The sequence below is a fragment of the Dipodomys merriami genome, unplaced genomic scaffold (genome assembly GCF_024711535.1).
Source record: "Dipodomys merriami isolate MVZ:Mamm:240054 unplaced genomic scaffold, mDipMer1.0.p SCAF_5, whole genome shotgun sequence".
Taxonomy (NCBI): domain Eukaryota; kingdom Metazoa; phylum Chordata; class Mammalia; order Rodentia; family Heteromyidae; genus Dipodomys; species Dipodomys merriami.
Genome location: NW_027206068.1, coordinates 63,224,027 through 63,236,924, shown reverse-complemented (window position 1 = coordinate 63,236,924; position 12,898 = coordinate 63,224,027). Strand labels below are relative to the sequence as shown.

The 12,898-nt window shown below is 36.7% G+C and overlaps 1 protein-coding gene across 2 annotated transcripts in view; it reads left to right on the top strand.

Annotated features, from left to right (window-relative positions):
• The window catches only part of Chchd3 (coiled-coil-helix-coiled-coil-helix domain containing 3), a 266,634-nt gene that overhangs the window by 157,068 nt on the left and 96,668 nt on the right, over positions 1–12,898 (top strand). The window contains exon 5 of one of the 2 annotated variants that reach the window (XM_069996789.1): positions 12,754–12,768. The exons of the other annotated variant lie outside the window; for it this stretch is intronic. Within the exon in view, the coding sequence (XP_069852890.1) occupies positions 12,754–12,768 (15 nt within the window). The remainder of the gene's footprint in view (positions 1–12,753; positions 12,769–12,898) is intronic. 2 annotated transcript variants of the gene reach the window in all.

The following is a 12,898-nucleotide window of genomic DNA, read 5'->3' as shown; positions in this document are numbered from 1 at the left end:
TCTTAGCTATGTCTAGTTAGGTCTATGATTGTAAAAGTATCTTAACATCCAGAGATCTTGGTCTATAAGATACATTTCTTTTATACACTTACACACACATACATATTCATACAAAGGTTTTTTTTTTAATGTATGAGTATTTTATTTTTCCAAGTGTTAGTAATTAAACCCTGGGACTTTTGCATGCTAAGCAAGCAGTCTACCATTGAGCTTCATCCCAGCTTGTCTGAGTATTTCTGAGAAATATGACTTCAAATGTCATTCTCACTTGTCATTACGATAATCATTTTACATATTAGGTACTCATACTTGACTTTAGAGTCTTGAGGCTGGGAGCTACTTTCCTCCAGACTGTAGTCTGATTGATGAACATCTCCGTCTAAACTGTTGTTAGGAGCTTCCTAGTAGCTGATCCAATGATAGATTAATAAAAATCTTATTTACTGAACTTTTTTTTTTCTTTTTTTCTTTCTTTCTTTTTTTGTCAGTAATGGGGCTTGAACTCCAGGCCTGGGCACTGTCCCTCAAGGCTAGTGCTTTACCACTTTGAGCTAGAGTGTCTGTTCTCGTTTTCTGTTGATTATTGGAGATAAGAGTCTCATATACTTTTCTGCTTGGGCTGGCTTTGAACCTCAGATCTCAGCCTCCTGAGTAGCTAGGATTAAAGGCATGAGCCACCAGTGCCTGGCTGGACATGACTTTTTTTAACCAAAAAGACAATATATAATTGAGAAGATAGCCAGAGCCATAAAGCAGACAGAATACTCATATAAGATAGTTAATAATATTCTAATTTTCCATCAGCATCTAATAAAAATCATGAGGTGGCTTTTTGTTGTTGGATACAACCCTACAGAAAGTTCTGGCTGGTGAAAGAAAGAAAGAATCATAGATTCCGCATTCAACTGACAGTCCTTCCAGCTGTGGATTTAGGCAAGTGTCTTGTCTACAATTGTTTACCTAACTGAAAGAGCAGATAAATAAAGACATGCTATGGCAATTGTGTTATTTCCTTGACATTGCTTTGTAGAGGGGTGTTTCAGTGCAGTTGTAAGTATTTAAAAGTGATAAAGAATGTTAGGTGTGTTCATAAGTTTTTGGGGAGCAATCCTCTGATTAAAACTACCTCTACAGTACCTGGGAGTCCAGAATTTGAGATGGTCTACCCACACATCTATTCAAAGGAGGATGAGAACAAAGTAGTCTAGCCTGAAAAATACACCATAGGAGAAGGTTGATGGCTTCCCTCCAGGGATATTTGACTGCCACATAGTGGAGCACCTTCAATGGTGGGCAAAATAATGGCTGTCTTCTCATCTCCCTTCACCAGAGTTGATCCAGGGACTAAAGTGGCTTATTCCATCTATCCCTTGTTTTGTCTAGGTGATTTGGGCTTTGGGTGCATTCTCATCTTTCCCATCCCTTCTTTCAAGGACTTCTTTTCCTTCTGGCATTGTCTAAACACCAAGTTGTCACTGTGCTTTTCCCATAATCCTATCTCTCATCTTCTTTTGTTTTGTAAGGTGAGCTAGAGACTTTGAATAGATGCTAGAGATCTTTGAGAATCCCCTTGTGATTGGGTTGGGGGAAAGTGGGGTGCTGTAAAGGGCTGGGGACTCTTGTTGGGCTGTCATTGCTAGTGGCTATTGTTGAAATTTTGTTGGTGTTGTTTTTAAACGTAGCTAGTTTCCAATCCCTCAGAGATTTCTCCAAATTCTGGACCAGAGTGGAGGCACATCTTAAAGATTTTTTAAAATTTATTTTTTAAACTCAACATTCAAGGTAAAACTTTCTTTGGCTAAACGTTATTGTTCTGAGTCTGACATTTCTAGATTTCCTTTGATATTTTAGGTCAGTGGTTTCCTTTAGTGTGGAAATGGGATCATTTAAGAGTTTGTTAATGAAACCTATATATAACTTCACACATTAGAATTCCATTTCCTGGGCAGAGGTGTTCTTGCTAGGAGGATATATGGGAAAAAAAATAATGCCCAAAGTATAGAGTTGATGGGAGTCTCCCATCCAGAGTTCTTCCGCATGGATCAGCTTGGACTCCTGAAAACCACCCTGCCTCCCTCCACTAAGCCAGGTCATGGTGCTTGTATAAGCTAAATGTGCTTGCTGTGTATTTGCACTCTGCCTGTCTCTATGAAGAGCCATGATGGGGAGGAGGGTGGAGTGGTGATACTGGACTACTGGCCGGCCTTATTCATTCTTCTGTAGAAAACAAAAATAGAATGATTTTGTTAGCAGTAGTAAGTTGAATTTGCTTTAGAAACATGGACTCCCCAGTCACAATGTTTGCCTATTTCATTGTTCCAGGTGGTATTAGGGTCAGGAGGGAGGCCGGCATATATTGCTAAGGCACGGCTCTAGCGGTGCAAACTCAGTGCCGTTGCCAAGTCAGACAGAGAGGGAGCATCGCTGCCGCCACGCAGTGTCTGCCCCTGGCAACCAGGTGTCACGTCTACATGGTTATTTCCAAATGTTGTTTAACGTGTACGTGTCACATCCTAGCAATTTGGCAGCAGGACAAACTCATTTATTGAATTTCCTCTGGCCTAGCTATAGAGTGGATTCAAAATGAGTAATGAAAGAAACGTGGTAAATGTTTGAGGCATCTTAGAAGCATTTAGCATATTCTCTGAATTGCACAAATAAGAAAACTGATCCTGAATTAAATTGTCTAAGATCATGAGTTGGTCGCTAAGATGGAATTAAAGCTCCAATTGCCAGATTCCTGTTTTGCTTTTCCTATTGCATAGAATCTCTTATCAAATTATATTCCTGAGGTGCATTTGATTCACCTACCCTATCCTGCATAAAGGGAGCAATCCTAAAGGGAATAGTTTTTACAAACATATAAGCACATCCATAGTTGGCTGGTTAGTCTTCTGTTTGATCTGGAAGTTGACATTTCATATCTGCTCAAAACTTATTGTTATTATTTTGTTTCGTGTTAATTAGCCAGTCGGATTGTGCGTCAGCTGTGAGAATGTGCCCTTCAGATCTCTTTAAAGATATCCTGTGAGGAAGGCATCAGCTTGCCTAAGGTTTTTCTCAGAACTCCTTCTGTGGCTGGTGTTTTGAGGTACCTGGCTTCTTCCCCCAGCTCCCCCCATCCTTCCTAGATGTTGCCTCTTATCGATCTCTTTACTTTATTTCTGTCTTACCACTTGCATCGCAGAGACCTGAACTGACACAGCACACAGGTGGTTTTAGAAATACTTTTGGAATAGCCCGCAGTGACTATTGTGGAACATTAATAAAATAACCACAAGTGTTTCATTAGTCATTTTTACATTTTCTTCCTTTAACTTTAAATCAGAATGAAAGAAATAAAAGTCTAAGTGATGGGAAATACACTGCGGTCAAGAGGTAGGAGTCCCAGAACCAATTTACTTCATGACCTTAAAGAATTCCTCTGGTCAGCAAGGAGCTTGGGTGCTCACTGCCTGTCAAATGAGCTGTGTGATCTCACAGGGTTATTCACTCTGGATGTGAAATAGATTTCAAGAGATGTTGCCTTGCCAATTGGTCTCCATCATGGGAACATTAAACCTAAATTTAAATGGAACAAAATACAAGTTAATCCAATGAAAAGGAATTCAGAAGTTATGTGGTAATTGTCTCCAATTTGTTGTCCAATTTCCTTGTCAGATCAGTAGCACCAAATACCCAGCTCGTACAGTTAAGCTAGCATTTCTGTCAGAACATGTCTGAGTTTTGTAATGTCCATGCAAAGATGAGACTACTTATAAGTGTTTATAAATGCATGTTTTATTCCTTACAGTATGGAATAAAATAATACATTTTAATAGAATTGCCCTTTAATTTTGGGAACTCATTGCCTCTTAGCAATGTCCCAGCAGCTGTGGTTTAGTGAGACAACCCAGCTGCGTAGTGCTGTGGCAGTATATAGTGACTGATCAACCAACCCATGAAAGTCCTTTGCTGCTTTATGTGACCACATAGTAGTTTTATTGAATATCGTTCTTTCAAGTGTGTGTGTGTGTGTGTGTGTGTGTGTGTGTGTGTGTGTGTGTGTGTGTGTGTCAGCGCTTGAACTCAGGGCCTTACAACTCTTGCAAGGCTTTTTTGGTTAACGTTGGCAGTCTACCTTTTGAGCCACACCTCCACTTCCAGCTTTTTTAAGGGTTAGTTGGAGCTAAGGGTCTCACAGACATCTCTGCAGAGTCTGGCTTTAAACCACAATCTTCAAATCTCAGCCTCCTGAGTTGGATTACTGTCATGAGCCTCAGTGTCTAGCTTAGAATTTTTAATCTTTATATTTCTCTCTGACATGGATTCCTTATGTGTTATATCAAGTCTAATAGAACTTTTTCAATTCAGTTCTTCAATCGGATTCAGTATGGTCTTTTAGCCTTAATGTGTGTTTATTTCACAAGCCTGTAATAGCTAATGGTAGGTCATTAGGAAAGATAAAACTGCTTATTTCACTTTTGACTGAGCATTTATTTAATTCTTCTTAGATACTGGCAATTGCAATGGGTGTGGGGAGAGGAACAGTGACTGTATGACAGTGAACAGAAGGTGGTGATGCATTTTAACACCATGTTGAAATCTCAGGTTGAGATTTTTGTTACTTTGTAACTTGAAACTTGTAAGTTATAATGGAATCACATTGGGCCTTGTTCTCAGGAATGATGCATAAAATATTTAACAACAGGAATGGCATAGTCACTGCCCAAGCAGAACAAATGTTAAACAACCAGTACCACTTCATGTTAACTGAATCAGTCCTGCCTGAACCAAACATCAATTCAGTGGTTCAACATCTTATGTGTGTTATAGGCCTTCATTCTGGGTTTATAGGTAGCCACAGAAAAGACTGTGCTCATGCAGCTATTTTGTACTTTTTTTTTCTTAGTTCAAAAATAGGGAGTTAAAATGTCTAAGTTCCTCTCTCACTGCGATATGAGTCATTACTTTTCAGAGATGTGGCTACTCTGGCTGCTTTTATACACTGTCATTGTAGTTCAGCCCTACAATCAGGTTATGATACAAACAGTTCCCGGCCTAACTCTTCAATACATAGAGACATTTATTCAGCAAAAATTTATTGGCAAGAAAGCACAAAATGCTTCACACAACCCATTATGTGACATCAGTGATGTCCTACTTTCCTGTTCTTTCAAGTGCTTTCTTTGCAGGGAAGGTTCTCATTGCTAGGTTAGGATGTTGCTTGCTGGCCTCTGACAGCCAGTAATCCTCTCACCCCAGCGCTTCCCAGCAGGAACAGTTATTTCTCTTCAGAGACATTTGGGAGGATCTGGAGACAGTGTTGGTTGTCATCGCTCAGGGTGAAGGGAGGTGCTGCTGGGCTACACAGGTGTGAGACTGGAAATGCTGCTAATCTTGCTGTAGGTACAAAGGAGAACTTCATGACAAAGAATGTTCTGGGCCAGTATTTCAGTAGGACTGGGGATGAGAATCTCTGTGTTAGCCTGAATGGGCACATTAGAGATCTGTTCTGGGAAGTCATTCCTAAAATCCCTAAAGCTACGCAGGCTTTATTGGAGTACTATAACCTGTTAACGAAACAAATGTAGCACTATCTTCATAAAATAGTAGCTATCCCTTTTATCTGCCCATTAACTTTCATTTTACTAAGAAGAACCCATATCTAACATTTATCATGGCAGTTAATGGACCATATTCTCTAATAAAATCTCATTTCCAACAGTCATTGTACTAATTAGCAAAACATCATTGTTGATCAGGATATGGATGAATGAAGCCCTTTGTAGTGAAGCTGCTTAGTCTTGAGATTCTAGTTTTGAGATTCTGGTTTTTGGGGGGCTTTTTGTTTTTTTGTTTTTTAAAAAAAACCTGCTGATTTTTCCCCAGATGGCATGATCTTGAATGGCATGCTGGCAGTATCTCTACCATGCCTAGCCTAAGCAGCACATACACACAATGACACTGTGCTTGGCGTGTCTTTCTGAAACAAATCACAAAGCTGCTTCATGGATGCTTTGTACAAACCCTTGCTCTCATTGTTTAGTCATTATGGACTGAACGCATCCTTTGCGAAAAGTACAGATGTCGACTGAGCCAAAAGTGTAAACAGAAGGAAAGCTCTTTTCCTATCCCCCAGATTGCTGAGTTAAGGAGAGGGATAGAGGATGAGTAAACATGTCTAAGAGAAAGCGGAATGAAAATAGACACTGGCAGAGGTTTATTAAGAGATTTTTACCAAAGGCAAAGATAGAAGAGGCAGTGGGTCTGATGTGGCAAAAACTCCATGATGAAATAGTCAAGACAGTTCTGGACTCAGAGGCTGGGCTAGGTTAGTGAATGGTCCTATGATAGCTAAGCAAAGCTACAACTAGGTCCTTAACGAATGGCCTTCCCGCTAATGCTGTCAAGAATTAAGTCCTGAATTGTGGAATTAAGCAAGAAGACCAGAAATGGAAATGTAGAGTTTAAAATCCCATTTCCTCGCCCTCCCCCCCAAAAAAAAATTATTCAAGAAAGCTTACAACAATTTTTCAGGTTTCAACTGGTACTTAATTTGCTTCTTTGGTGAGTGCTATGATCTGTAAACTAAAGTTACCCGAGAATGTCTAGAAATTAAAACATTAATTAAACATCATTAAAACAAAACTACCCCTGCCTACTCTAGTGATTTCCTCATTCATCGCTGGCCTCACTTTTTAATTTAAAAACAAAACAAAACATTGATTTTAGTTCTGTCTTCTTATTTCCAGGGGGTAAGTGGACGTGCCTAAAAGCAGCAGAGAATGTATTCAGTTAACCTTCCCCAGTATGTAACAACTACAAAAACAAAACAAAACTGAAATGTCGACCAGAGTTCTTAAAACTCTCAAAAATCAGTAAATAATTACACAGTGATGCTATCAAATCCTGAGGGCTTTCGTTTGAATTCCACACTTTCAGAAGTTTGTTAGGAGAATGCAGTCAATGTGTATGTATTCCATGGAAGTAGCACAGCTGCAGGGAGAGGTTGGGTGGGGCTGGATGGAAGGATCGTGAATGGGCTGACATCAATCAAGATGCACTGTACTTACAAACTGATTTGTTGAATGGTAACCCTCTGGTACAACTACTTAAAGATGATGAAAATATAATAATAATTAAAAGAACAGTGAGCTCTCTCTCATCATCTTTTATCCATGTTCAACCTCTGTCAAGTGGTACAGTGTTAGTGGACATCAGACTAGTTTAACAGCACTCACTAGGATAGACCCCTAGCTTATACTTATACCTCAATGGACTCACTGAAAAAGTATGACAAATGTTGATAATATGCTACCATCTTCTAAGTTTATCAAGATAAGAAGGTCATCTTCTGGCATGATTTTGAAAGCAATGCTTTAATGTAATTCTTTGCATATTAATGTCATTTGCATTAGTCAGACTTTTCCCCCTCACTGTGACAAAATACTGCAAGGCAGAATGGGTTTATTTGGGCTGATGGTTTAAGAGGTGTCACCCGTTCATCACGGTGGCGACAATGTACTGAAGCAGAGCAGCGGAGATCACCGTGGCGAGGAAGCAGAGGGGGAGAATGGTCGTGCTTACTGGCTTTCCCTTCTTTCCATCTCGGTCCCCAGCCTATGGGATGGTATTGCTACATTCAGGCTACCTTTCCCCCAAAGGTAATCCTCTCTAGAAATCCCCTCACGCACACAGTCCAAGGTATGCTTTATTAATCACCTTGGTACTGTTTAATCAAGTTGATTAGATTAACCATTACACAACCATTGACAAAAGCTCAGTGAATCTTATGTAATTTCTAGTCTAGTACTCAACTAATTAGATCCATGCTACTTTATTCTTTTATGCTCATTGATATTCTTCCCTATCATTGATATTCTTCCCTATCATGTCCAGCAGCTTCTAAATATAGTGTTTACAAGTCTATGTCTCAACCCCCTTTTCATAATTTAGTTTTTTTGTTTTATATGAGCATGTAATTTCATTAGTTTTATATTGTAGTTTTGATAATGAAGCAAGTTCCTTTCCTATTCTCATTTGCTGTGATTTGCCTCCCTGTGTGAGAGAATTGTGATACAAGCTTCTTATATATTTCAAAATGTTGTAAGAATTAGAATGAGGAAATATGGTTTGGGGCATTTCCTATTTAGAGTGGTTTAGCATTTGTTGCCTTTTCCCAATCTGAGTAGTCTCTGGCTTCATAGTTTCATCTCATGGACAATTGAACAGGTATCTACTTTATTTTCTACTTCGAGCTTTTAAAATTGAGCACTGACCTTTCAAGGGCCTTTGGGTTTTTTGTTTTGTTTTTGGTTTTGATTTTGATTTTTTTAAACAATATACAAGCTATTCCATAGCACAGGATCGTGCCTTCCTATGCCTTGCACTTCAAGCATGGGGTAACAATATATTACCTCTGAGCTAAGTGATTGTGATGTCATTGGGTTCCCAATGCAATGCCCTCTGTGCTATACCTGGATTCTTTAAGAGCAGTCAGGGCTAAAAGAGCATAGTAATGTCAAGAAGGTTGCCCTATGAAGAGTTACCTAAGAATGTACGTGGGAAGGTAAGTTTCTATCTGCACAGTATGTCATAACCGCAATGCCAGTTTTCTCCATATATTTTACTCTAAAGATACATCTCTTTGGAGTCAAATGCATGTGTATTTCATTTTTAATCTAGCTACCAACACTTGAGTTAAGACATCAAAATGTTTTTGTTGGGTTTCTTAAAACTTGATTTCCTTATTTTCTTTGTTACTCTTGATTATGGGATGCTCTAGATTTCCATAATGATCTACTTAAACATATTCTGTCACATTTCCAAGCCCAATCATGTTATCCCAGATCTAACAGGACCTGAAAACTAATCAGTGTACATTTCTTCTAGGAATAACAAACAGGAGATGGGGAAGGACTACATGTTTCATTTCATTTTTTTTCCTAAGAAATGATTTTACCCTAACAGTAAATAATGTCATAATTCTCTCTGTTGTTCTTTATTTATTTGCCACGGTTCTGTGTCTGTAAGAGACTTCTATAGAGAACTTTTATTTTCTTGCTGTTAGTTTACAGCTTTTTCTTAAGTTGCGTGTGACTCTCCATCCTCAGTAGCTATTAGCTTAGTCAATGTATTCTCATCTTATTTAAGTTTCAGGATTCATATCGTGTGACTTTTCTGCCCAGCATCCCATTAACTGTTTCAAAGCAATGTACCATTAAAGTGTTGTGGCCCTGTTTCCTGCTTTGTTATTCTCCCCACTGTATCTCAAACGATTGATTCTGTTTGCATTTGAGGGAAAGATTTATGGTGTTAGCCTATAGTTTGATGTTGTCAGGTCTTTGGAGCTATCTCTGTCTTTGGTCTATAGTGTACATATCTGACATTGGTAGTGTTTAATTTTTTTCATGGATTACATATTTAAGGATCTTTGTATACATCTTTTGTTTAGGTTATAATCTACTCTTTGAAATTAGTTGATTGGTACAATGTCCTCATCACAAGCAATATACTTGCAGCATTGAATTTTTTGTGTTTTCTAAATAACTATAATGGAATATCCATTAAGGCCTCATTGTATCTTTTTAAAATCTCACTGTGTGAACAAAAGAAACATTATATAGTGATAGTGTTTTAACAGCTGTGATGGGTAATATCTCATACATTGAATTGAAAGAGAAACAATTCTTAATGTGAATACATTAAGAATAATACATTTTGGGAGTAAAATTTCCTTGCAATCTATAACTATTCAATTTATTAAAGCAAAATTTTGGAGTTGTAAACTAATACTTTTTTAGATTCTATTCCAACTTATATTAACACCTCATAGTTAATTATATATGTATAGATATTAAAACTGTATTTTTTCTGGCTGCAGAATTGTTCAGTATAGAATGTGGAGACTATTCCATATAAAACATATATATATAGCCCATTGTGCAAACCATAACCAATCTGGTTTTTTTTTTTTTCCTAGCCAGACCTTCAGTCTTCTTTGTCCTTAACTTCTGTTGCCATTTACAGTTTATTAAAAATTAAGAGCTTATTGTATGTGCTGTTTTTGACCTTTTTCCCACTGAAATGATTCTTCTGAAGCATGAGTTTTTAGTGACTCCTAATATTTGACTGTATGACTGGGCCAAAGTCTTTATAATTCGTTGAACCATATCTTACTTACCCAAACTTCGTTTCCACTTGTTTTATTATTTTAAATAATGCTAATTGCAATTTTTATTTTTTTATTCATTTATTCATTATTATTTCTTTTGCCAGTAGCTAGGCTTAAAATCAGAGCTTCAAACCTCCTCAGCACTCTTGCTTACAGATGGACTTCTATCACTTGAGCAATGCTGCCAACTTAGCTTTTTGTTAATTATTTTGGAAACAGAATCTCAAGACTTTTCTGCTCCACCTGACTTTGAACTGAGATCCTCCAGGTCCTACACTCCTGGCTAGTTATTACTACAGGCATGAGCTATCAACATGTGATTCTAATTGAATTTTGTAATGCATAAATTTTTTGTGATTTTTTTTCTTAATATTTGGAACAATAGGAATAAGGAAGTAAACCAGTCATATGATTTTAAAATACAGTAATACCTCTATACATATCCATATAATGAATTCACAATTTTTAGTATGCTTTATTCATGTTTACTTCTAAAGTTCTATATAATAAACTCCATCTTGATGTACAGCTCTGGGTTTTGACAAATGCATACAATTGTGTAGTAACCACTACAAATAAGAAAAAATGTCATATCCCTACTTCATAAAAGTCCTTTGTTTTGGTGCTTGGCTACAAAGTATATTTGTTATTAATTCTGAAAATATAAACAAGAATATGCAAAGTGCTCATCACTTGCCATCCTACTGTGATGTTAAGGTGATATACAGAAGGGTTACAGTTACATAGGTAAGGTAGTGATTATATTTCTTGTCTGACTTGTTTCCCCTGCCCTCGTTTTTCTCCCTCTTTCCTGCCCCCCTAACCCCTCCAAGTTGTACAGATCATTTCCAACATAATATCTTGTGAGTATCACTGTTGCATAGGTCCCTCCTTTGTCCTTGGTCTCACCATTTTGTTGTTCCCCTTCCCTTCCCTAGTTCAGATAAACATATATACAATACCCAGTGTGCCAAAATTGAACACAGTGAGAACAGGGGATAAATCATAGGGGGAAAAACACAAAAGAAAAAAGAAATCATGTAGTACATTGAGAACAACAACAACAACAAAGAGAAACCTCTGTGTCCATGTCTTGGAGTTCATTTGGCTTAGCATCATCTTATATGGTTATATAGCAGATGAATGTATACTAATTGTTGCAAATAAAGGACACCATGGGACCTATGTTTCTTTGGTGGGTCTGGCTTACTTCACTTAATATGATTTTTTCTAAGTCCTTCTATTTCCTTACAAATGGGGCAGTGTCATTTTTTTATTATGGAAGCATAGAATTCCATATATATATATATGTATATATATATATATATAAAACAAGGTATTATATATATATATATATATTATACCTTGATTCTTTTTGTAGAATGTATTTTTGGGTTTTCTGTCTCCTTTGCTTCAGAAAAGAGCCCACTGTCCTTTTTATTAGTCTTTCCTTTTTCTTTTTGGCCATTTTAGTTAGTATACATATTAATTATTATTTAGTAAGAATATATATTAGTTAAAAATTGGATTTTCTTTCATTTCCCTGCTAAGTCTTAGCAACTCTATAATGACCATTTTTGCATATTGCTGTAACTACTTAAGAAAAATCCTAGAAGTAGAGTTTTAGATCTCAGTGCTATGCCCATTTTTAGAACTTACTGTAATTCATTTTGTCAAATTAATATCTTAATGGCTATACCAATTTATACTTTGACCAGCAGTATAGAGGGTCTATCTTTCTATATCCTTGCCAGTTTCGGCTATTATAATCTAATACTTATGTCAATTTTATAAATGAGTAATACAACCTTATTACCTGAATTTATATTCAGATTTACATTAACATTTAAATTCACATTAATATTTTTTCCATATGCTATTACATTTGTATTTTTTTTCTGTGAATTACTGGTCTATGCTATTTGTGTATGGTTTTCTCTTGAGTTTATTGGAGAAGTGGGCTGAAGTCTTCTTTTTTAAAGTGTTCTAATAACATTAGAACATTAATAACATTAGCTTTTGCACATACTTGTTTTCCTCTTTCTGTTACTTCTTCTTTATTATATACATATATAATTATATATGATTCTTATGTGTGTGTATACATATCATATATACCTGTATGGATTTGTGGATGCCTTCACAAATACATTCTCTTCCATTTTTTGATATATAGTTATACACATTAAATTTTGAGGACTTTTTAGGTTATAGTCAATGATATTTCATCTCAGCTTTGTCAAAAATTCTTTTGTCATTTATCTTTCTTTGTATATTGGTAAAGACTAGTAAGATTTTTCTATCACAGTGGACTGTAGATTATTTACTTGCACATGATTTTGCTTTTATTTAATCTTATATGCTTTATTTAATCTTCATATGCTTTCAAGCAGCTTGAACTTTTTATTGAAATCTTATATTTAAACAGGAAGAGTACAGTGACATTTCAATGTGTTCCAAATTACAGTCTTTTATTATTTCCCCCATTACTTTTTCTGGCTTACATTGAAAAAAATTACTTGATTTGTCTTGGGCATTAGGAAAAAATTTGTGCTTAGGTTGTTAAATGATTGTTGTTTGTTTTTGACATGCTGCAGGATATTGAAGACAAAGTAAGTAACAAAACAACCAATAAATGTGCAGGTTCATTCATGTTAACTAGGAGGAGTTGAGTGGACAGGTACCCTGAAGTAAACTGAGCCAGCCAGCACACACTTCCCAAAAGAATATGGTCCTGTGGCC